Source organism: Pyrus communis, chromosome 3 (assembly GCF_041283825.1).
Source record: "Pyrus communis isolate YQ-2024b chromosome 3, ASM4128382v1, whole genome shotgun sequence".
Classification (NCBI taxonomy): Eukaryota; Viridiplantae; Streptophyta; class Magnoliopsida; order Rosales; family Rosaceae; genus Pyrus; species Pyrus communis.
Window position 1 is genome coordinate 3,124,242 of NC_142567.1, and position 23,018 is coordinate 3,147,259.

At 36.5% G+C, this 23,018-nt stretch overlaps 2 protein-coding genes across 2 annotated transcripts; both read right to left on the bottom strand.

Moving 5' to 3' along the window:
* Nucleotides 1-876: 876 nt before the first annotated feature.
* Nucleotides 877-1,419, bottom strand: LOC148697750 (zinc finger BED domain-containing protein DAYSLEEPER-like). The gene is made up of 2 exons (XM_088690201.1): nt 1,179-1,419; nt 877-1,094 (listed from the first exon to the last, which is right to left on the bottom strand). The coding sequence occupies exons 1-2, from the start codon at nt 1,417-1,419 to the stop codon at nt 877-879; spliced, it is 459 nt and encodes a 152-aa protein (XP_088546327.1).
* A 1,105-nt stretch (nt 1,420-2,524) lies between these two features.
* On the bottom strand, nt 2,525-20,552 carry LOC137715249 (putative LRR receptor-like serine/threonine-protein kinase At1g53430). Its single transcript, XM_088690632.1, has 25 exons — nt 20,438-20,552; nt 14,029-14,203; nt 13,777-13,848; nt 13,615-13,683; nt 13,461-13,526; nt 13,288-13,359; nt 13,062-13,133; nt 12,908-12,979; nt 11,819-11,890; nt 11,654-11,725; nt 11,486-11,557; nt 11,179-11,250; nt 11,003-11,065; nt 10,785-10,844; nt 10,640-10,675; nt 10,503-10,546; nt 6,533-6,891; nt 6,029-6,227; nt 5,756-5,935; nt 5,283-5,401; nt 4,960-5,170; nt 4,617-4,854; nt 4,367-4,517; nt 3,102-4,220; nt 2,525-3,001 (listed from the first exon to the last, which is right to left on the bottom strand). Exons 1-24 carry the CDS (start codon nt 20,550-20,552, stop codon nt 3,828-3,830), a joined length of 3,054 nt encoding a protein of 1,017 aa, XP_088546758.1. The 3' UTR covers nt 2,525-3,001; nt 3,102-3,827.
* Nucleotides 20,553-23,018: the final 2,466 nt, after the last annotated feature.

A 23,018-nucleotide genomic window follows, 5' to 3' on the forward strand; every position in this document is an offset into this window, starting at 1 on the left:
TTATGTTTCCTTGTTTTGTGGCTTGATTTGTGCCTTGTTTTGTGGCTTTTTCAAAGCCATGTTTTGTGGCTTTTTCAAAGCCATAATTATTTGGCTTTCGGGTGGGAGAAGGCTTGGATTAAGAAAAGCATAAAAGGAGATGGTGAGAGCATTTGGCATAAGAAGGGCAAGGGTGAGAGAAATCAAGAGAGCTAGAGTGAAAGATCTCTTGTGAAAGAACTCTTGGGGTAGAGTGAGGCTCTTGGGAAAATTCTGTGAGTGGGTGTACAAGGGATATGGGATTGGGTTATGTCGATTTAACTCATGTGTAATTTGTACTGTTTTTTTCTCATAGTGAAGAGCAATATCTCTCCGAGGACGTAGGCAGGTTTTTGCCGAACCTCGTAAATTTCTCGGTGTCTTTATTTCTTGTATTTTAAACTATTCAACTGTTTGTTTGTATGTTGGTAAAGATAATCAGCCAAGGCACAACAAGGTTCACAGCCCAGACCAGCTTTAGGTGTGTCCGCATCATTTTAACAGCACCGGATAGGCCAAGAGTTGATCCATCAACCTTGCATCACAAGTTACACCACAAGTCCGTACTTTGCCACGTTGGGTTTGCGGAATAGATATGGAATAAAGTAGGAAATGTAGCAGAAACATACCTTTGGAAAATTAACTCTAATCAACAAGAATTGGTCTGGCTGAAGGGATTGGTCTAGCAGAATGGCTTGACAATGAGTTGCATCTGATAGAAAAGAGAAATAAGTAATTATTGCAATAAGATCACTGCTAAGTATAGGTCATAACGAAAGACAAACATTAAACTCAAAATGTAATTCACATGCCTTTTATTTCCACCCGCAACCAATCTTGTGTGCATACCAAAGCCTCTCAAATGTCAGGATTCAGTGAGCGTCGACATTCATCAAGCACTCTACCACTAGCGTAGAATGCTGATTCTGGCGCAACATTTGACATAGGAGTTCCCAGAACGTCAAGTGCCATCATGGACAAAATAGGGTATCTTGGCATGTGGACCTTCCACCAATTTAATTTCTTAAAATCACAACTGCGTGGAAAGACTGGTTCCTCTAGAAACTTGTCCAAGTCTGATATCATGTTTTAGCTCTGAGAGGTCTCATAGAGAAATTTATCAAATCCCTTCAATCGATCCCTACTATCAGTGCTAGTACTGGGTAAGCTGCTACCAGGCAAAGCTGGACCTTGATCTACCATTGTTGTGCAAATTGAATAAGCATCAAAAAGTTCCTTGAGGCCATCGGAAACTTCCTTAATCCTATCCAGAGCAGTACTACCGTATATTTGAGAGTAGTAATACTCCACCACCTTCAATTTGAATTGGGGATCCAAGATTGCTGCTACTGCCAAAGCCAAACTGCACTTGCTGGAGTACTTATCAAACTTAGCCTTCATCTTTAGCACCATTCAATTAATTGGATGTGAACATGACAAATCTAAAGAAAATATATGCTTGCAGTTGGACATTTATTGCCAGGAAAAACATGAATGATTTCAAAAGTTTCAGATAAACTGTAACAAACCTCGTACATTCCCATTCTGTGTCGGTTAAAGCTGATGTGTATGAAGGGTCATGCTCTTGCAGGAGAGAAAATGCACCCCTGTACTCTAAGGCTGTTTCAAGCATTAGACACTTTGAATTCCATCAAACTGGGAAATCAAGAATTAATCTCCTCTGACTCTCGTAAGTCAATCATTCATTCAATACAATATACAGAGCAAATGAAGACGTCAAAATATACAGAGAAAATATCACATCACCTTCTCTCTCTAAAATTCCTTTTCCCTTTTCCATTTTTCTACACTTCTCAACTATTACAATGTAGTTAAGACACAAGTATAAAAAAATTCAGATTGCAGTACTCAAGTTAGATAGGTAAAAGAGGTTTAGTTGCTCAAATGCCAAAGAGGTAGTATTTACCAATGTAATGAATGACCTTTCAAGATCAGGTAATGTGACTGCAAACTAATAAATTAATTGAAAAACAGGAATCTGCAGAAAGCAAAAAAATAACCTTTACTGACAGAAAATTACCCAGAAACAGACGGTTTAGAGATCACAATTTGTTTGAAAATCGTCACAAAAAATGCTTTAATGACCAAATATCTGGAAAGTTTATGCAGCTTTTCTATGGTTATTTTTCACTTTTTGAGCTTCTAAACCCCTCAATTCTCAATCTAGGTCAATTCCATCCCCCAAACCTATTTAAAAACATTATAATCAACAATTTAAACACGTTCGCATCATCAAATTGTCTGGAAAAAAATCCAAAATGAGTCCTAGGCAGTTAGATTGATTGACTGAAATATGATCTTAATATGCATTTTTATTCTTTCTTTTGCCAACAATAAACCACCCCAAACACATATGCAATGACTAAATAAGCATCTGGAAATTTCCTGTAGGATTGCTTCAGGGAAGTAGTAGTTAGATAAATGTGTAACAATCAGGAGTTCATATTGTAAGAATCAAAACACTAAATTGATTGAGAACTTGGGATGAAGGCTTTGTACACACATAAAAATGTATAGATTATTGATTGAGCATCCAACATTTTGTCAAATTCAGCTTCTATTCAATCTAAACCATGAAGAACCACATCTTACAAAGGAAGAATAGAATGTTCAAAAATCAAAGATACACCTTTCAATGACGAAAGAGGTCCCTCTAATTTACGTACAGGTATGGGAATCTAGTTGATATCCTAAATTAACAACTAAGCTTGACAAGGAACTACAAGCAATTAATGAGTCTCATGTGATGTATTGACATGGAGATATAGATAAGCTTCACTGCCCTGACCAGCTTTAGGTGTGTCGACATCATTTAGACAGCACAGGATAGGCCAATAGCTGATCCATCAACCTTGCAGCAAATGTAGCAGATTCATACCATTGGAAATTTAACTCTACTCAACAAGAATTGATCTGGCTGAAGGAATTGGTGTAGCAGAATGGCTTGACAATGAATTGGCATCTGATAGAAAAGAGAAATAAGTAATTATTGCAATAAGATCACTGCTAAGTATGCGTTATAATGAAAGACAAACGTAAAACTCAAGCTGTAATTCACATGCCTTTTAATTCCACCTGCAACCAATCTTGTATGCACACCAAAGCCTCTCTGAGTGTCAGGATTCAGTAAGCTTTGACATTCATCAAGCACTCTACCACCAACGTTGAATGCTGGTTCTGGTGCAACAGTTGACATAGGAGTTCCCAGAAAGTCACTTGCCATCATGGACAAAATAGGGTACCTTTGCGTGTGGACCTTCCACCTATTTAATATTTTAAAATCACAAGAGTGTAGAAAGACTGGTTCCTCTAGATACTTGTCCATGTCCGATATCATGTTTTGGCTCTGAAAGGTTTGTCAAATCCCTTCAATCGATCCCTACTATCAGTGCTCGTACTGGGTAAGCTGCTGCCACGCAAAGCTGTACCTTGTTCAACCATTACTGAGCAAATTGAATAAGCATAAAAAAGGTTCTTGAGGCCATTGGAAACTTCCTTAATCCTGTCCAGAGCAGTACTACCGTATATTTGAGAGTAGTAGTATTCCATCAACTTCATTTTGGATCGGCGAATCCAAGATCGCTGCTATTGCCAAAGCCAAACTGCACTTGCTCCAGTACTTGTCAAACTTAGCTTTCATCTTTAGTGCCATAGAACTAAGAAATTTGTATGGGATTTTGCACCATTTAATTAATTGGATGTGAACATCACACACAGGAAAATGTATATACTTGCAGTTGGACATTTGTTGCCAGAGAAGACAGTAGTGATTTCAAATTTTCAAATCCCTAAAAACTGTGCCATTTTCTGCCTTTGCTATCGTCTTGGCGACCTGAATGAGGATTGAATGGATGGATATCATCAAGAGCTGCAAATGAATCATTCGATAGCCTTTCAACTGACCCAGCGCCCCTTCTCAAACAGAATTGGAAAAGTTTCTTCACCGTTGGGTCCATCTCATCACTTGTCGAGGGATTGGGGTCCAAGACAAACTCTTCAACTGCAACCTTACCTTCGAGCATACTCACAACTGCAGACATAGTGGGCCTAAGCTTCGAAGTGGAATTACAGCAGTGGAGAGCCACATTGATTGTAGCCCTTATCTCTTCATTGTTGAATTCTGTACTCAACTTTGGATCCACTAAGTTCATCAAATTCCCTTCTGATTTGAGAACATGCGCCTAGCAACATGAAAAGAACAAAAGCAAAATAACTTATGTATCTTAAAAAATAACGTGAAGTTTCAACAAAGAAGATATAAAAAAAGCCTTCTATAATAGTAAACAACTTCAACAAAATCAAAATTAAAGTTCAATTAGAAAGTTACCCAATCAAGAATATAAAATCCTTCTGCATTTGTCTGCTGAGTTGAGTTCTTCTTCCCACTGATAATCTCCAGTACAACAATTCCAAAGCTGTAGACATCTGCTTTGTCTGTGAGATGACCCCGAAGTGCATATTCTGGTGCCATGTATCCACTGCAAAATCATGACCAATTCAATGGTTATAAACATATGCCATAATATAACTATATTGGAAGGAGAAATATAAGAAGAGAAGTTAAAAAAGGGACTCACAAAGTTCCAGCAGCACGGGTGCTTATATGTGTTTTATCCTCTTCGGCAAGTTTGGCCAACCCAAAATCCGATATCTTCGGGTTAAGATGTCTATCAAGCAACACGTTCGTGGCCTTGATATCTCTATGGATAACCTTCAAGCTTGATTCCTCGTGAAGGTAAGCCAAACCTTTTGCTATGCCAACACATATATTATGCCTCGTTGGCCAATCCAACTTCAACTGATTCTCTTCTGCCCCTTCAGTTTGTCAAGTTAATCAAAATTAGTCTTAATTTTGTGCATACAATCTTTTATACCATGTGCATGCCAAAGGAAATGTAGGCGTACAAAAGTGATACTTACCAAACAAAGCATGAGAAACACTATTGTTTTCCATGTACTCATAGACAAGGTATAGTTGATTTCCATCAATGCAACATCCATATAGGTTTACAAGGTGAGGATGTTGCAAGGCAGAAATCATGCCTATCTCATTAACAAATTCCCGATTTCCTTGCTTTGACTTGGAAGAAAGCTGCTTAACAGCAATCAGGGTTCCATCTACAAGAATGCCCTGTATTTGACTAAGATAGTTAATACAAATCTCTTTACGCGAGAAATTAATCATAATTAGGATAGCAATTATTAATCAAATTAGAAAATAAACTATTTGTTTCAAAAATTACCTTATAAACAGTACCAAAACCACCTTCACCAATCTTATTGGCTTGGTCAAAGTTGATTGTGGCATCTTTGAGTTGCGTAAAGGTAAACTTGCGAGTTTGTAGTTCCACACCTTTCAAATCTGCGTGACAAGTAAAACTCATAAGAAATTGTCGTGTCTAAGACAAATTTAAGAACAATTTCATTGTTTTATCATAAATCCCACTATTGTTTGAAGGCCTAGACCTTAACAACTACCTGGAACTATAGGCATGCATACTTTGCATCGTGAGTTTAAAAAATATAATATACTCTAAGAGCATCAAGCTATCGAAAAGTTCAATATCTAGACAATTATTATCTCAGAGTGTGCACTTAAATATGCATGAGAAGTCACAGACTAGGATAAATGTTCTATAGTGTGCACTTAAATATGCATCAAGCTATAGAAATGCAATGAAAACAAAAGGCAATATAATGGAGAAACAGAAAATACCATCCTCCAATTTTTTTTGTCGTCCTAGGAGGCCTCTCTTCCAAAGAATAACGAGTGCTAGTAATACGATGGCGATGATGACGACTGCTATTGCGCATCCAATTCCTACCATTGTGCCTATAGGCACATGACTCCTAACACGCTCTACGTAGCTTAAATTTTTTCTTGGAGGTTCAAAGTCTGCCAAAATAAAGCATAATTTTATTAGAATAAATGTAAATCTAATAGATGAGAAAGTACTTGCAAATATTCTACAACATACGTAAAACTTACTTGGCGTCACACTAATGGCTGATATAAGAGGCCCGTAGACACCTGTATAAGGAATGGCAGTCGTCCCTTTTCCTGCCCAATATAGGTGGATCTCCAGTGTGCTACCAATAACGGTGACATTGTCAAACTCTCTGACAATGCCCTTACCAACACCTCTTGCTTCTTCCATAATGTTGAAGTCTTTCAAAACCAAGTTCCCCTGCACATGATCACAATTTCAATACGGCATTAATATACTTCTGCATTTCTTTTAGAACTTCGTATAAAATAACACCCAAATAAAGCAGCTAAACGGCATATGACCTTCCAAACAAGTGTCGTGGTCAAGTAAATGCCAAAAGAAATATCATGAACAGTTTTAAGTGCATAAAGTGTGATCTATAATGGAATGCGCCAAACAACCTAAATGTTGCCCATTGAACTTTCTGTAGTGTTTGAAAAAAAAAAAGTTAAATAAACTATCAAAGAATCACAAATAATAAATGAAGGTTTATTTGTACTCACTTGAATTGAGATGTCAAACAAGCGTTTTCCGAGACTGCTAAATGTTTGGTCATCCGTGAACATGATCTCGGAAAAGTAGAGCCGCACTTTGTAGTTGCCTTTGAGCATGCAAAGGCCATAGTACTTAAGTGAAAGAGGGGCAATGCGCGCTGTTCGATATAAATCCGGCCCGGTAATGTTCAAAGATGTTGCAATGTAATTTGCATCGAGGTTGCTCATGTCCACTCCGGTACTGCTGTAGCCCCACTTTTGAGCCGACGAAACAAAGTCTGATGGTCCGAAAGAGCTCAAGTCCTCTTCATATGTATGACCATCAAACTTCGTCTTCCTCCCTCCACAATTGATGAATATAGAATGGTCTGCATTTGCAACAAGAATGGTATTAGAATTTTATACTTCACAATTCATATGTATGACACCTATAACAACCATAAAATCATAAGTTGTTGCATGTTAGTTAGACCCCAGTGGAACCTTGACTCAGATTTCCCAAAAACTATGCCAAGAAAAGCAATAAAATAAAGAATAGAAAATTTACTAATTAATTAATTAAAAATGACGGCAAGCAGTCGGTTGAAGCATGTAGAAAGTGGAGCAGTTCCTTCCCTACTTTCCTCCAACGTGCAAAAAGGAGTTAGAAGGAAAACTACCCACTTTCTCCATACTTATCCACCCACAACCTCCACAAATTCCAGTCTATAAAAAACTGCAAAAGAAACAGGATACAGAGGAAGAAAAAAAGAGGGCATAGAGAGAACAAACGGGAAGAGGAGCAAAATACTGCAAAGGGACACAGAAAAAGAGGACAACGGAGAGACGGCAGAACACGGCAGAGAAGACAGACGGCAGAGGAGAAAAGAAAAACAAAACAAAGAAAGAGCAGAGAAACACATCAAAAGCAAGAGAGAAACAAACGAAAGAAAAGCACAGAAACAAATACACGGCAAAGGAAGCAACAAGCATTCAAAGCACTCAAAGGTATAAAGCGATGGAGACATTTGCAGCATCATCGTCAACATCAAACGGAAGCCCAAACGGACGCTGCAGCCATCGCCTGGAGAAAGAAGATTCAAAGTCGAAGACTCATGTTCGCTCTCCCCAAACCAGTGCCCTCCATCCATGCTCTCCGTTCATGCCTAGAAGGAAAGAAGCAGTATGTGCCACTTGCCGCCGTGGCATTGCTGTTAGAAGGTTCTGTCCTCCGTAACGAGGCCATTGAAGACCCAGTCCCTATAGAAAGGCTACCAGGAAGAAGATCGTTGAGTCGTCGTCCGAGTTGCCCATTAGTGCAGGCCTTGTCCCATAAAAAGCGACTAAGGAACAACCTCAAAATTCTGTGCACCAAGTCGTAGAAGATGGTTCTCTACAAGCAACAAGGCAATGGTGCAGAAATGGTGTTTCCATCGTTTCATTACTCCCACGAACATGCATGAACCTGCAGCGGATGAAGACAAAAAAAAAAAACTCGTCAACGCTGTGCGAGTCTGTCCGTACTCGCACTTGCAGCAGCCCCTCAACTGATGCTCTCCAAAATCAGATCGTCACGGTCTCTCCCGGTGATTGCGGCGGCTCGGCGTGGAAGAACAAAAGAGTGGTCCCTGCCTATTGAAGAGACACTGAAGATGTTTGGAGAGTCTGCATCAAAATCGACGAAGGAAGAAGGTGCAGCAGAAACAAAGCAGAACATCTGCAAATCAAGGACTTGAAGCAAACCACAGGAACAGAAAACTTCCACTTGCAAGCCATTCACCTTTCGTCAAAGAAAGTAGCAAAAGCTTCAAGTATGGAGGAATAAAGTTGCAGAGAAGAAAGACAACAAACAACCCGTCTCCGTTGTTTGTGTCGCCTCAGTTCACTTGCCACTGAAGCTCTACAAAGGAGCAAGCCGACGGCCGCCGTTGCTGTCTTGAAGTCAAGAAGAAAAAGCTGCTGCCACTTTGGAAAGGAAGGCTGTGCTGCCCGCACAGTGCACCAAAAATGGTGCGGGCTGCTGTCTAAGTCGCTAGCGGAAAAGAAGACAGTGCAGGTGCTATCCGTGGTCGTGCTATAGAAGTATGAGTTACTAAAAAGAAGGAAAGTCAAAGTAGAACGTCAAAAACCTTTACAGCATCAAGAAGGCCTTCTGGGTTACCCCTTCGCCGCTTTCCTGACAAGCTACTGCTGATTCCGGCCATGGGGTTGCTGTTTTCTTTCAAGTGGTTATATTATAACTCCTTGTTGAATTCATAGAAGACAAAGCATCCAGCAAAGAAAAGAAAGGATGGAGTACTGCTACAGACAAATTACTCCCCGGATAAAATAGGAATGTTTGCTCCACATGGAGATTAAATAAAAAGAAGAAAAACAATAGCTTTTCCATTTTTTATTCATGTAGGAGTTTATCACTTTTGGCTCTGTGAATAAGAATCAGGCCAAATAAGATGGCACTTAACATCATGGTAAAGGCACCGGTTTCAAACGGTTTAAAACAACAAGTGTGGAGACCATGTCCACGGAAACCTGTCCTTCATTAAATCACCAACTATGCAGAAACTTGTTGGCAAAAGTTGAACACGACTCAAAGAATTTGGCTCGTTGCTGCTGCTCCATTCTTCAAAGAATGTTCCAGAAAAAGAGAAAGCAAGAAATAGTCTTGCTCATCACTTGGGTCAAAATGGCATGTTCCATGAATCCAAGGCCACCAAAAGTAGCTTTCGGAAAGTTCAAATGGAGGAAAGGAAAATTTAAGAAAAGCTTTGAAGCATTAACATCAAGCCTAAAGTGGTTGTGCTCCATGAAGAGAAACAACAAATCGTAAAGAAAAGCGCCATGGAAATGCCCAAATTCCAAAATAGCAAAGTGAATTGGAAGAAAGCTTCATAAAGAAAGTCAATTGTTACTAGCAAGCCCCAGTGCAGTTTCTTCTTCATCAAAACCAAAAGACTAGATAACAAGCATGACTACATGCCCGATAAGAAGAGTTAGCAGCTAGCTACAAAATCAATTGCACCACGACAAGTCTCAAATGGCACAAAGCCTCATCAAGTCTCAAATGGCACAAAGCCGCATCAAGTCTCAAATGGTACAAAACCACGTCAAGTCCCAAATGGCACAAAACCGCGTCAAATTTAAAATGGCACAAAGCCGCGTCAAATTTCAAATGGCACGCAGCCTCATCAAATGGCATGAAGCTACATCAAGTCTCAAAAAGGCACAAAGCCGCTTCAAAATTCAAATGGCACAAAGCCGTCCCAAATCTCAAAAAGGATACAAAATCATTCAAATTCCCAAAATAGCACAAAGCCTTACCAAAATCATAGCTTGAACTACGTCGGTTTGATTCCATTAAAGGATATGTAGGCAGTTAGTCTAATACCATATTCTAGGTGCCACCGCAAACACAAAAATACTAAATTGAATCCCTGGTTCACCTCAACCAAATTCACTACCAAATCAATCAACTCCCTTGGTCCCATTAACCAAATTCACCCAAATAAACCAAACACCAAATCCTTTTTAGTGGGTCATTCACTCACTAAAAATCCCAAATCCTTTTTAGTGAGTCATTCACTCACTAAAAATCCCAAAACCAAGAACTACAAGTGACTTAATCCCTTAAAAGGGTACATAGGCAATCTAGGGCTCAACCTAGGTGCAATCACAAAATTAAACATGAACACCAAACTCCAAAATTCATATTTTTCATGTTAGAATCAAAGAGTATTCTTTTCCCAATGGAACGGTTGTAATTTATAGGCTCATAGTCTAGAATGGATCGAACTCAAATTAATAAAACCCTCTTTGGAAAAATGAATGAGGGTGAAATTGTGTCTAGTGAATTATTTGTTCTCATGACAATTTTTGCTCAATACCATCAATTCGATTAACAACATGCAACATCTAACAAAAGTACCCAAAAAACCGCTAGACTATACAATCAACCAATTTACTAGGATAGATAAAAGAAAAAATTATATGAACTTAAACTCACATTTTGGTTTTGAGGAGCAAGGAAGGTCCTTCTTCAAGCACCACCTACGCGTTGAAGGAATTAAGGTTCAGTCATGACTCATACATATATCTTATGATGTTTGATAAACATGAAATCACAAGTTTTTGTGAACTCACAAGTTTTCTGGCGACGAATGGCTAGAAACCAAATTCCTGTAATAATCTAGACAATTAGCAAATAATATTCGACGGAGAAAGAACATATAATAAGTACATAACGAATTTAGCCAATAGCATTAGGTTTGGATATTGATAGACTTACACAGGCAAGTGTTGGCAACTGACGGAAGGTGATCCTGTAAAATTGTTGTACGACAAGTCCCTGCAACATATTTTGTGTGGCATTAATGACATCTCTAAATTCAAACATGGAGAAACAAAAAAATGAAATTGAAATCGAAGTTGGCCAGCATTTTGCTTTAAAGATACAAACACAAATAAATTAAAACTTCATATGTTAGTATTACACTATAGACTGACCGGTCACGTTTGCTCTGTATCCAAATTGGTACTTCTCCGGTCAGTATGTTGTTGCTCAAAGACCTGCACACGTAAAAATTAACGGTCAATGAAAATGTAAATATAGTTGACTTGCGAAATATTGAAAATGTGTATTGTTTGCACCAATAAATGAATGCATCATTTGACCGACTTACATGAAAGATATATGGCTAGCACGCTCAATCGTTTGTGGAATTTCTCCAGTCAACTTGTTAAAGCTTAAGTCTCTAAAAGTAATAGAAAAGAGGAAAAAAAAACATCATATAACATACGTCAGAGGTTTGTTTTGAACTTTTGAAGATTTATTGAATCCACAAGTAATAGAAAAGAGGAGAGAGCCCTCTAAAAGCCGTACTGGTGTTGTTTTTCAACTTGTTAAAGCTTAAGTCTCAAATTCTTGTTCAGTTTGGCAATAGTAAATTTGTAGATCTATACAACTATATTGATTATAAAAGCACTCACAATGTTCTTAGATTTGTCAGCTCGCCAAGGTAATTAGGGATTGTACCACTAATTGAGCAATTTCTCATAATCCTGTATCACAGAAATGCAAACAAAAATTAGAGAATGATTGCGTTAGGGATTACACTGAAGTACAATTTCAATAGGGTTACGTAATATGAAACTCACAATATCCGCATGTCCTTCATATATCTCAGGGTAGGAAAAGGCATACTTGGTCCGTTTAAATCTGATATCATCCTGATACAAAAGACACATCAGAAATATTTATTTGTTTTATAGTTCAAGATTTGGAATATTGAATAATTACAAGATAGAAGAAAGCGGTCTTACAATTCCTTTACATATTTCAAGGAAGATATGGTGTAAGGAATAGGACCTTCCAACGATGCACCTTGCAAATCACTGCAGCAGATTTAATTTAACCCATCACCCAAAAACCGATAGGATACAAGTATATTGAGAGGAAATGCAGGAACAAAAAGAAAATTGCAGAGACAGGGAACACAAACAAAGATATTCAATTCGTTTAACAGATATCCTCTCCCTGACGGTTCAATGCCCTTATAAGACTGAATCCAGATTTTCTGCACCCAAAACTCTCTCTGTGCCTTATATATGATATTATCATCCTTATATCATTGCTTGAAACATGTCACCAAAATTAACTGCATCTAACTCTGTTAGATAATATTATTAAAATTTGGATAAAAAATTTAGAGAAGGAAGAAGCCGATAGCCATGCCTCCGACGACCACTCAACCCCAAAACAACTTCAGCCTCCCTCTCCAATCGAGGCAAACCCCCCCCCCCCCTCCCTTTTTTACTTGTCCAACGACAGTGATTGAGATTCTTATATATATATATATATATATATATAAATCATATATGCACCCAAGCTCCTCCTGCGTTGATTCCGACTTCCATTTATTTCTGGGATGAAGATAAAAACAAAGGCAGAGAAGGTGGAGAAGATGACCCATTATCTTTTTATTTTTTCTAATTAATTAACTCCGAGGCAGAGAAGATTGAGATTCTTATTTAATATTAATATTATTTAGCAGAGTTAGATGTTAACTTTGGGGCAGGTGTCCAAGCAATGATGTAAGGCACAGAAAAGATCTGGACTCTATAAGACTACGAAGCCTCTTAGTACTCGTTTAGCAGTAACCTAACCACAACATGATCCCTCTAACGACACTCACAATCTTCTTGTTAAAAACAGTCATTGTATACAAATATTTGATTAGAACGTAGTGTGATGATAAATTCGTTCTTAAAATAGACGTATGTATACAATGATATTGGTTTTAAGTTAACTCGATACTATATACCTAAGAGTAATAAAAGAAACACCCACGGTAAAAGATGGAAAATAAAGAGTAAAAATAGGAGATGACTATAATGAAGAGCAACACTCACAGTTTTTGAAGTTTGCTCCAGTTTCCAATAAATTCAGGTATCTTCCCTGATAATTGGCTCCCACCTATCCTACTGCAAGCATTAAAAGAAGATGAGAAATTCTGTGTAAAAATTATGCACATTCATATAATCAAAGCCATTTTGCATAACTTACAAATCAATTAAGTTCTTCAGATTTCTGTACGATTCTGGTATCGTACTAGTAAAATTGTTTCCAGAAAAAAAGCTGTTGAATATAAAAGAGTCATAAGATAATCCAATGAAATTGTGAAACATTTACAGTACCATACAAAAGAAGTCATACAAAATAGCAAAAAATTCACGAATTTTGGATTTTTGAAAAAGTTTGGCCAAAAGAAGAAATGAGAATGCAAACTTACATTCTTTCCAATTGAGTCAAACTCCCGAGATTTTGCGGAAGAGGGCCTTCAAACTGATTGTCTTCCAAATCCCTGGAAAAAAATGTAATTTGTCAATCAAGGTTATACATATTCCCTTTTTTTTTTTTTTTTTTTAATTATCAATAAGTAAATAAAATAATTACAAAACTTACAGCTCTCTGAGCAAAGTAAAGTTGTCGGTAGGAATTAAACCACTGAGTCGATTCCCCAAAAGATACCTGCAACACATTAACAACAGTTACTTGCCATGCCAGATAATAACTGCATCCGTGCGGCCATTATTTAAGGTCCTTAGAAATCACTTACAAAAAACGAATGGGGGAGCGGGAAAGGCTGGCAGGAATTGATCCACTAATGTAGTTGCGAGTGAAATCACTGTTTAATGTGAACAAGCATTAGAAATTCATATCCATAATCCGTAATGTAGAATGTGCATAACAAATTTAAACAAACAATGTAATCCCTTACATTTTTTCCAACTGTGTAAGATTTTCAAGTTCCTCAGGTATAACTCCGGTTAAATTTAAACCCTTCATCTCACTGTAAAACCAGCATTTAAAGCAAAACTAATCATTAGAGAGGAAGGATAGAATTCGCAGAACAATAGAACTTTAGACCAACAAGTCATACATGACTGTGATACTGACTTTCAGGCAACAGTTAAAGCTTATTAATCAGTTGTACTAAAAACAATAAAACTTTAAGCTAGTAAGGCCTTACATGATTGTGACGTGGCAAGTATTGTTTGGAAAGGAACAGTTGCAAGTCACATTGCTGAAAATTTGGTAAGCAAAGTATTTGAAGAAGCCTGCTCCACCATCTTGGCAAGAACTTCGGCTGATATTCTTCCAGTGAGGGTTTTGTAATTTTCTAGAAATTGTTTCCAAAGTTTTCACTGTGAAACAAAAACAGCTCTTGGTCAAAATCACATGCAATGAAAAAGGCATGGTCAATCATACATGTTCACCCTACAAGGGCCTAATTGAATAAAAACAATGCTAAAATCCTTCACCTGTTGCAACTCAGTTGCTCAGAAAGGCATAAAAGTACATGTTTAAACCAATAAGAATTGCCACATCATTTAATTATTGGTAATAAGAAATTATCATACTATGCAATTACTGGTGGCTTGTGAGGCAGTCGACATATACTACGGATCAAACCGATGAATCCTTTACTGCCAAACTATGCAAGTTGCACTGATATAAATTGTTTAAGAACCATTATGTCTATTGGTTTAGTAAATCAGGGTAAAGAAGTTGTAAAAACTCAATTCCTCATCATTTAAAGAAATACAACGATGGAAAAGATTGTGGAAAATTTGAAACTTTTATACTATTCAGTAGCAATTTTCCAAATTCTCTTTTTGCTTGTATATTTTAAAATAAAAAATCATGAAAAAATGTAAAAACAAAACGAAATGATAGTGATGTAGAGAAGGATGAAATATTAGATAATAAAATTATTAGAGCATCTCTAAAGAAACAACCAAACTCACTCTAATCGATATGCTATTTTCTTATGTTGAATGCCGTCACCACCCTTTGCCGTCAATTTTGACGCAGAATGCTTAGGTGTTGTTTCATATTTGTTGTTTCATTAAAGCAATTTAGTTGAGGAAATAATGGTAGCCATATCGACTAGAGAAAATGTACTCTCCCTCTTTTCACCTTCAAATCACCCAATTATTTTGGATTATTTGAAGTAAATATTCTTTGTTTAAAAAGAAGAGGTTCTGTGCCCAATTCCAATGTCCATGGACTAGCAAAAATGGAAAATAGAAAGTTAGCTAGCCCACCCCGTTAAATAGATAATGGGCCGGAATATATGGGTTAGCTATTGGCTGAAGAGAGGATTTAATCTCGACCGTTAGAGTGCATGCCCAAAGTTTCTCTATGACATATTCATTCGAGTCCAAATCGGTATGTCAGAGTTTCAAGGTTCTAAAAGACACTAGACGTTGGTTGGACTGCGGGTTGGGACGGAGCGCCTAAACGAACTAGGCGGATTTAAGTAAATCTATTGTATTTCGTGTAAATAAGTGTCTGTTTATACTTAAAATATATATAATTTCATGATGAACTAGAAAACAAAATGACATATATATTATGAAGTATTAGAACATAATGAAAACATAGGGAGTAAACATATAATGTGTGTGTTATTTAAGTGTTCAATAAGTCTCTTACAATTTATTAGAATCAATAAAATGCAAAAGGAAAGTTATCTATTTTCTATCCAAGTGAATTGCAACCTAGGCAGGTGTCTGGGCGGGTCTGGGCGGGCTAGGCGGGTGCCTAGGCGGTCTAGGCAGACGTCTCAGTAAGTCTGGGCGTCCTTTCTTAATTTTCAAAAGCTTAGACATTAATCGAGGCAGTGGCCAGCCATCTAGCGCCTAAGCGAAGATTTTTAGAACAGCGGTTTTAGTCTACTCATGTCATGTGTGTGTCGGAAATATTCTGATCAGTGGGAAGTCGCCTGCCTTAGGCGAATGAGATGCCGGCGAGAGACCTAAACCATAAACCCAACGCCCCAAAACCCTAATTAGTGTTAAACAAAATGTCCAGTCCATGTTTACATAGTATGATTTTTCAATGAAATCATATCAGGACAGAACCTCCATTTTCGTGGGTTCAGAAGAAGATTTGAAAGCTTCATGCTTTAACTAAGCAATGCCTGATGGCTATCTCCTAGGGTTTGAAATTTCTAAAAATAGAAACTGAAACAGAGAAGACACAGATGCAGAGTAACAAGTCCGAAAACAAACAATGAGGAAATTTCCAAATTTCTTTGCTTTCCGAGAAGAATTTTCCCAGGAACCAAACAGAGCAGAACATTTCGCACAACACAAAACCAACTGCAACCATCCTCACAAAGCAACAAAAATCTTCACAAAACCCAAAATTATTCAAGAACATCCATATTTGCAGTAAAAGTCGAGAAATTTAAAGCGAGAAGGAAAATGATGGTTTTATTTTGTGCTGACCTTCTTCCAGAGGCAGAAGCTGAGCACAACTCAAAGCCAGAAACCCGATCAGGAGACCAACAAAAATCACAGAACTCGACATTGTCGACATTGTCGTGATCACGACACAAAAACAAAAACAGAGTGTGTTGGTAACTTTGTAAGAAAGAGTGCTTTTTGTTTTAAATTTTTAATGGTTTTTTCTGAATGTGATTTTTGGTTCTGAAAAGAAAGCTTCAAACTCTTGTCAATCAAAATTGCAAAAACTTTTTGGCCCTGTAATTTTACTTACTCCTCATGAGAGAGAAAGAGGGAGGAGAGAGAGTGAGAGAGAGGCACAGCTAGTTAATTAATTTAAGTTTCCCTTTCTGGTATTGGGGCAGAAATCTGAAGCTAGCTACTCTTACTCCAATTTTAGTATCAGAAAGTAACTTCTTCTGCCTTTGGGAAGAGGACCAGAACGCTCACACGTTTATTAATTTTTATTCCGAACTTAAAATGGTTTTGCCTTTGATATGTCTTTTCTCTCAGTCTGAGGAAGGAATGAGTGTTGTGAACTCCTCTCATCTCCAGTCTCCACTCTCTCATTCAAACGTGTCTTAAAATTTAGGTTTTAAGTGAAAAATAATATTTTTCTCATTAATAGTTTGGGTTAAAATTTTAGTCCAAAAATTTTAACTAGATTATGTTTTCTGTAAAATAAAATTTATATAAAATATCATAATTTATTGTTATTAACATTTTAACAAAAAAAATATTATAATCCCGATAAAAGTTGAAAATTTACTAAACCGACCCATTAAACATGTATATATAGTACGTAAATATATGTGTGTATTATTCGGCTCATTCTTTAAAAACATTTAATGCTTGTTTATTATATTCTTTTTCTTTAAAAAAATGTAACATTTTACGTGTATTATTAAAAACTTTGTGAAATAATGTGTATAAAACGTGACCTACATTCATAATACAGAATAAGTACGTTGGAGTTAAAGAAAAAAAAAAAGAGGGTGTAATTTAACACATTATTCATACGGAAAATTTTATATATTAAAAAAAATATTAAAGTGTATAATACACATAGAATTAGTTGTAGAAAGTCATTCATGAATGATGTGGAAAATTACAAGGGGGTAAGGTGGCCTTCATGTTAATTATTATCAGATTAAAATTCAATCCAACCCCATTTTTAAGTTCTAATTTCGCCCCTAGTGTATTTATGTGTTTATATTAGGGGTGCAAGTTGGAATGTTATTTTTGATTCCGCCAATAAAATTTCTGAATCATAATCCAAAAATTTTGAATTCGAATATTTTTTTGAAAAATTAAAACGGAAATAGGAATGCATTCAGAGATTCCCAAAGAATTTCCAGGGCAAAGTTTTTGGAGTGTTATGAACTTATTCCGATTCCACCAATAAAATTTCTGAATCCAAACCTAAAAATTATGAATTCGAATATTTTCTGAAAAATTGAAACAGGAATAGGAATCCATTTAGAGATTCTAAAAATTTGGAAATTTCAAGGTGAAGTTTTTAGAGTGTTCTGAACTTATTTTGATTTTGCCAATAAAATTTCTAAATTTGAACCTAAAAATTCCGAATTTGAATATTTTCTGAAAATTGAAACAGAAATAGGAGTGCATTCAGAGATTCCAAAAATTTGGAATTTCCAAGGCGAAGATTTTGGAGTGTTTCGAACTTATTTCGATTCCATCAGTAAAAATTCTGAATTAGAACCTAAAAATTCTGAATTCAAATATTTTCTTAAAAATTGAAACGGAAATAGGAATGCGTTTAGAGATTCCAAAAATTTGGAATTTCAATGACGAAGTTTTTGGAGTTTTCCGAACTTATTTCGATTCTACTAGTAAAATTTCTGAATCCGAACCTAAAAATTTTGAATTCGAATATTTTTTGAAAAATTGAAAAGGAAATAGGAGTGCATTTAGAGATTCCAAAAATGTGGAACTTCCGAGGCGAAGATTTTGGAGTGTTTCGAACTTATTTTGATTCCACCAGTAAAATTTCCAAATCCGAACTGTGACATCCCACATCGCCTAGGGAGTGATCCTTAAATGTATATTCTCATCCCTACCTAGCGCAAGGCTTTTTGGGAGCTCACTGGCTTCGGGTTCCGTAGGAACTCCGAAGTTAAGCGAGAAGGGGGCTAGAGCAATCTCATGATGGGTGACCCACTGGGAAGTTGCTCGTGCCCAAAAACAAAACGGTGAGGGAATGGTAAGCCCAAAGTGGACAATATCGTGCTATGGTGGTGGAGCGGGCCCGGGAAGTGATCCACCCCGGGCCTAGATGTGACAATTTAGTATCAGAGCCTAACCCTGGCCGTGGTGTGCCGACGAGGACGTCGGGCCCCTAAGGGGGGTGGATTGTGACATCTCACATCGCCTAGGGGAGTGATCCTTAAATGTATATTCCTATCCCTACCTAGCGCGAGGCCTTTTGGGAGCTCACTGGCTTCGGGTTCCGTAGGAACTCCGAAGTTAAGCGAGAAGGGGGCTAGAGCAATCCCATAATGGGTGACTCACTGGGAAGTTGCTCGTGAGTTCCCAAAAACAAAACCGTGAGGGAATGGTAAGCCCAAAGCGAACAATATCGTGCTATGGTGGTGGAGCGGGTCCGGGAAGTGATCCGCCTCGGGCGGGGATGTGACACGAACCTAAAAATTTTGAATCCAAATATTTTCTAAAAAATTGGAATGGAAGTAGGAATGCATTAAGAGGTTCCAAAAATTTGGAATCTCAAGGGTGAAGTTTTAGGAGTGTTCCAAACTTATTACGATTTTGTAAATAAAAATTATGAATCCGAATATTTTTTGAAATTTTGAAATGGAAATAAGAATGCATTAAAGATCCCAAAAATTTAGAATTTCCAAGGCGAAGATTTTGAGGTGTTCCGAACTTATTTTGATTCCACCTGTAAAAATTTTGAATCTGAAACCTAAAAATTCTGAATCTGAATATTTTCTGAAAATTTGAAACAGAAAGAGGAATGCATATAGAGATCCAAAAATTTGGAATTTCCAAGGCAAAGTTTTATCGAGTGTTCTGAACTTATCCCAATTCCGCCAGTAAAATTTCCAAATCCAAACCTAAAAATTCTAGATCTGAATATTTTTCTAAAAATTTAAACAGAAATAGGAATGCATTTAGAGATTTCAAAAATTTGGAAATTTCAAGGCGAAGTTTTTGGAGTGTTCCGAACTTATTCTGATTCCACCATTAAAATTTCTGAATCCGAACCTAAAAATTTTGAATACGAATATTTTCTGAAAATTTGAAACGAAAATAAGAATGTATTTAGAAATTCCAAAATTTTGAAATTTCCAAGGCAAAATTTTTGTAGTTTTCCAAACTTATTCCGGTAAAAAATACTTATGAGATTTCCAAATTTTTAAAGTTAATGCCTCATATTATATATATTTTAATCAATTTTTGTATTTCCCTTGTTTTGGTCGAATGGTTGAGATATTTAATACACTAATCTAGTTTACTTTTTGACTTGTATTATTCTCCTTTTCCAGTTTTAGCATCCATTCCCATACATGACCTTTCCAGTTTTGGCTTCCACGCAAGTAGCCGTTGGCTCCCAAACTTTCCATCGTTCTCTCTCCCCATCTGACTCCTTTTCTCTTCTTCCCGTCGCATAAAACAAACCCTTAGGATCCCCATCGAGATTCTTCCCGTCGCATAAAAAGTTTCACTTTCTTTTTCTACCTTTCTCCCATTTTCTCAGCAACCAAACAACACAGAAATCATGAAGGGAATAAAACATAATTGTTAATGGACAGACAAGACGAACACAACAGAAACAGGGGATTCTAAACGTCTTGAGGAATTGAAGGAGAAAAGAGGGGTTATCGGAGTTAGAGTTCGCTGGAGAATCGCGGAGGGAGGAATGAGCAGCTTCTTCTTCGACATTCTTGGAGCATACAGTCGGAAAGAACTCGGAGGATAAAGAATCAGAAGACGGAAGGGTGAGTGAAGAGGGACGGAGAAAGTGAAGAATCTGAGGGACGGAGAAAATGAGGATCCGAACTCAAACTCTGTTTTCCTCCGGATATGAGGATCCTAAAACCAAAATGCTAAACCCAAATGCAGTTAAATCCAAAAATTTGAAGCAAGCATGGACTACTGTCTGACCTTCTTCTAGGGGCAAAATTTGAGCATTCGATTCGAACCGAGCGAAGCAATTAAAAGCCAAAAACCCCAGCAGAAGAACGAAAACAATCTCAGAGCTCCAAAACTCGAATCCCATTTTCCTCCGCGACATCAAAAACTGCTTTTTTCCGATGCTTAGAAGAAAACCAAATTAGTTTTACGTTATTAAAAAAAAAAAAAAAAGAAAAAAAAAAAGGACAACAAAAGGAGAGGGAAAGGGACAAAGAGGTGAGTGTTTTCCTACTTCATATAAGATGTAAGAAAGAAAGAGCGAAAGACAGAGGTGGGAGAGAGAGGGCTGCCGATAGGGAGTGAGTAAAATTACAGGTTTGGCATATTGCTTGTATTATTTCCCTTTCCAGTTTTGGCATCCCATTCCCACATATAACTCTCAAACCTAAACCGAGCTAGTTGTGAACTGCGTTACTAACATCATTCGATTAATTACTTGGAGACAAAAGCAAGATGAAACTAACTTCTTCATTGATCCATGTAAAGAAGGAATTTTCTATTCTATCACGGAGTATGGAACACTGCAACTGTTTTAACCATTAGAATCTTTCGTTCATTTGATTATTTGGAGACGAAGGCTTAGCTGAACTAGTTACTAGTTCAAAGTAACTTCGTCATTGGATCATTTAAAGGGGACTTAAAGCTAGGACAATAAGAGAAATTTTTTAGTGTATCAGAAACGTGCGTACCATAAGTAATATTGCGGGTGGGCTAGCTAAAGCGTTTAATAACTTTTTGTTAAGCGTCTGTGTAAGTAATAATGCTATATTGTCTCTTGAAAATGAAGGTGTGTAAAATTTTATAAGTAAACTTTATGCAGTTAGTTTATTTTCGAGCAAGACAAATACACATTAAAAATAGAATACAAACCATAAGTTTTTTGAATTAAATAAAGGTATAAAGTTATATAAACATACAATGAGGTGCATGTGGATAAGTAATTATTGCCATGATCAGTGTTTAAAATATCCACAAAATCATCGGTATTTTTGTTAAAATATCCACAAAATTGTTGGTATTTTTGTTAAAATATCCATGATAGCCTTTGTGAGTGGTTCCGTCACTACGTATCAATATTACCTTAAAGTTAAAAATATTAACATTATTGTTGACTTATATTATAACACTTGGTGTACCATTTTGTGTTTTATATAAACATAAAAATACCTCATCGATAAAAAGAGTTGTAATTTATGAAAAAACAGTGGATGATGTTACTGACGTTCATCGATAAAAAGAGTTGTAACTTATATTATAATACTTGCTATATGGTTTACTTACATTCATAATACAGAACAAGTACGTTGGAGTTTCAAAGGAACGTGTAATTTAACTCATTATTTATACAAAAAATTGAAGTATAATAAAAAGTTGTGTGTAATACACATAGAATTACCACGTAGAAAGTCATCCATGTATCGAGGAAAAAAATACAAAGGGGGTACCGTGACCATTATGTTAACTATTATTAAACAAAAAAATGTGCGAGAACATGGGTTCGATGTTTCGAGTTGGTGTGTCTGTTTGATTGTTATCACAGACAAGATGAAATTTACCATAACCTCTCCGGGCTGGAAGGGGTAGATAATTGTGGCTTGCCATCAATTGTCCCCCTTTGTAGAAATAAAAAATGTTTGACTGTTACCACAGATAAGATGAAATTCACCATAACCTCTCCGGACCGAAAGGGGTAGATAAATGTGACTTGCCATCAATTGTCCCCTTTTTTAGAAATATAAAATATAAAAAAATTCAGCAAGCCCCATTTTTAAATTCTAACCTCGTCTCTAGTGCATTTATGTGTTTACATTAGGGCTGCAAATTGGAATGTTATTTCTGATTCCGCTAGTAAAATTTTTGATTCTGCCTGTAAAACTCTAAAATCAAATATTTTCAGAAAAATTGAAACGGAAATGGGATGCTTTATTCCAAAAATTTGGAATTTATGATCCGAAGTTTTCGGAGTATTCCGAACTTATTTCGATAAAAAAAAAACTTTTGGGATTTCTGATTTTTTTTTTTAAAGTTAATTTCTCATATTATATATTTAGTAATTAATTTTTATACTTACCTTGTTTTGGTCAAATAGATGAGTCAGACGATCACATGCCTCATTACTCACGTTGAAGATGATCACTTTCAACAGAAATTTGCTTAAATATTACCTAATTTGTTGTAGGGGTGTAGATATTTAACATCTAATCTAAAACAATTCATTATTAGTTAACAACTTAAACCTTGCTTCATGTTGTAATTTACCATCTACAGTCAGTTGACAATGATTCGTTTTTTAGATGATGTGTATATCACACGTTAAGTGATGACAAAATATTATAAGAACATAACTCATTTACTGCATCAATTTTACAACGGACATTAATTGCCTGTTATAAAAAGTGACCATCTATCACAAATTTAGTCAGCATGTTATGAATGTTTTACAATAGATAAGTATGGTCAGTTATAATAAAACAATTTACTAACGCGGTCTTAATAGTTCAAGTGATATGACTAAAAGCAGCATTCTTATTTTTCATAGAATATCTTCACC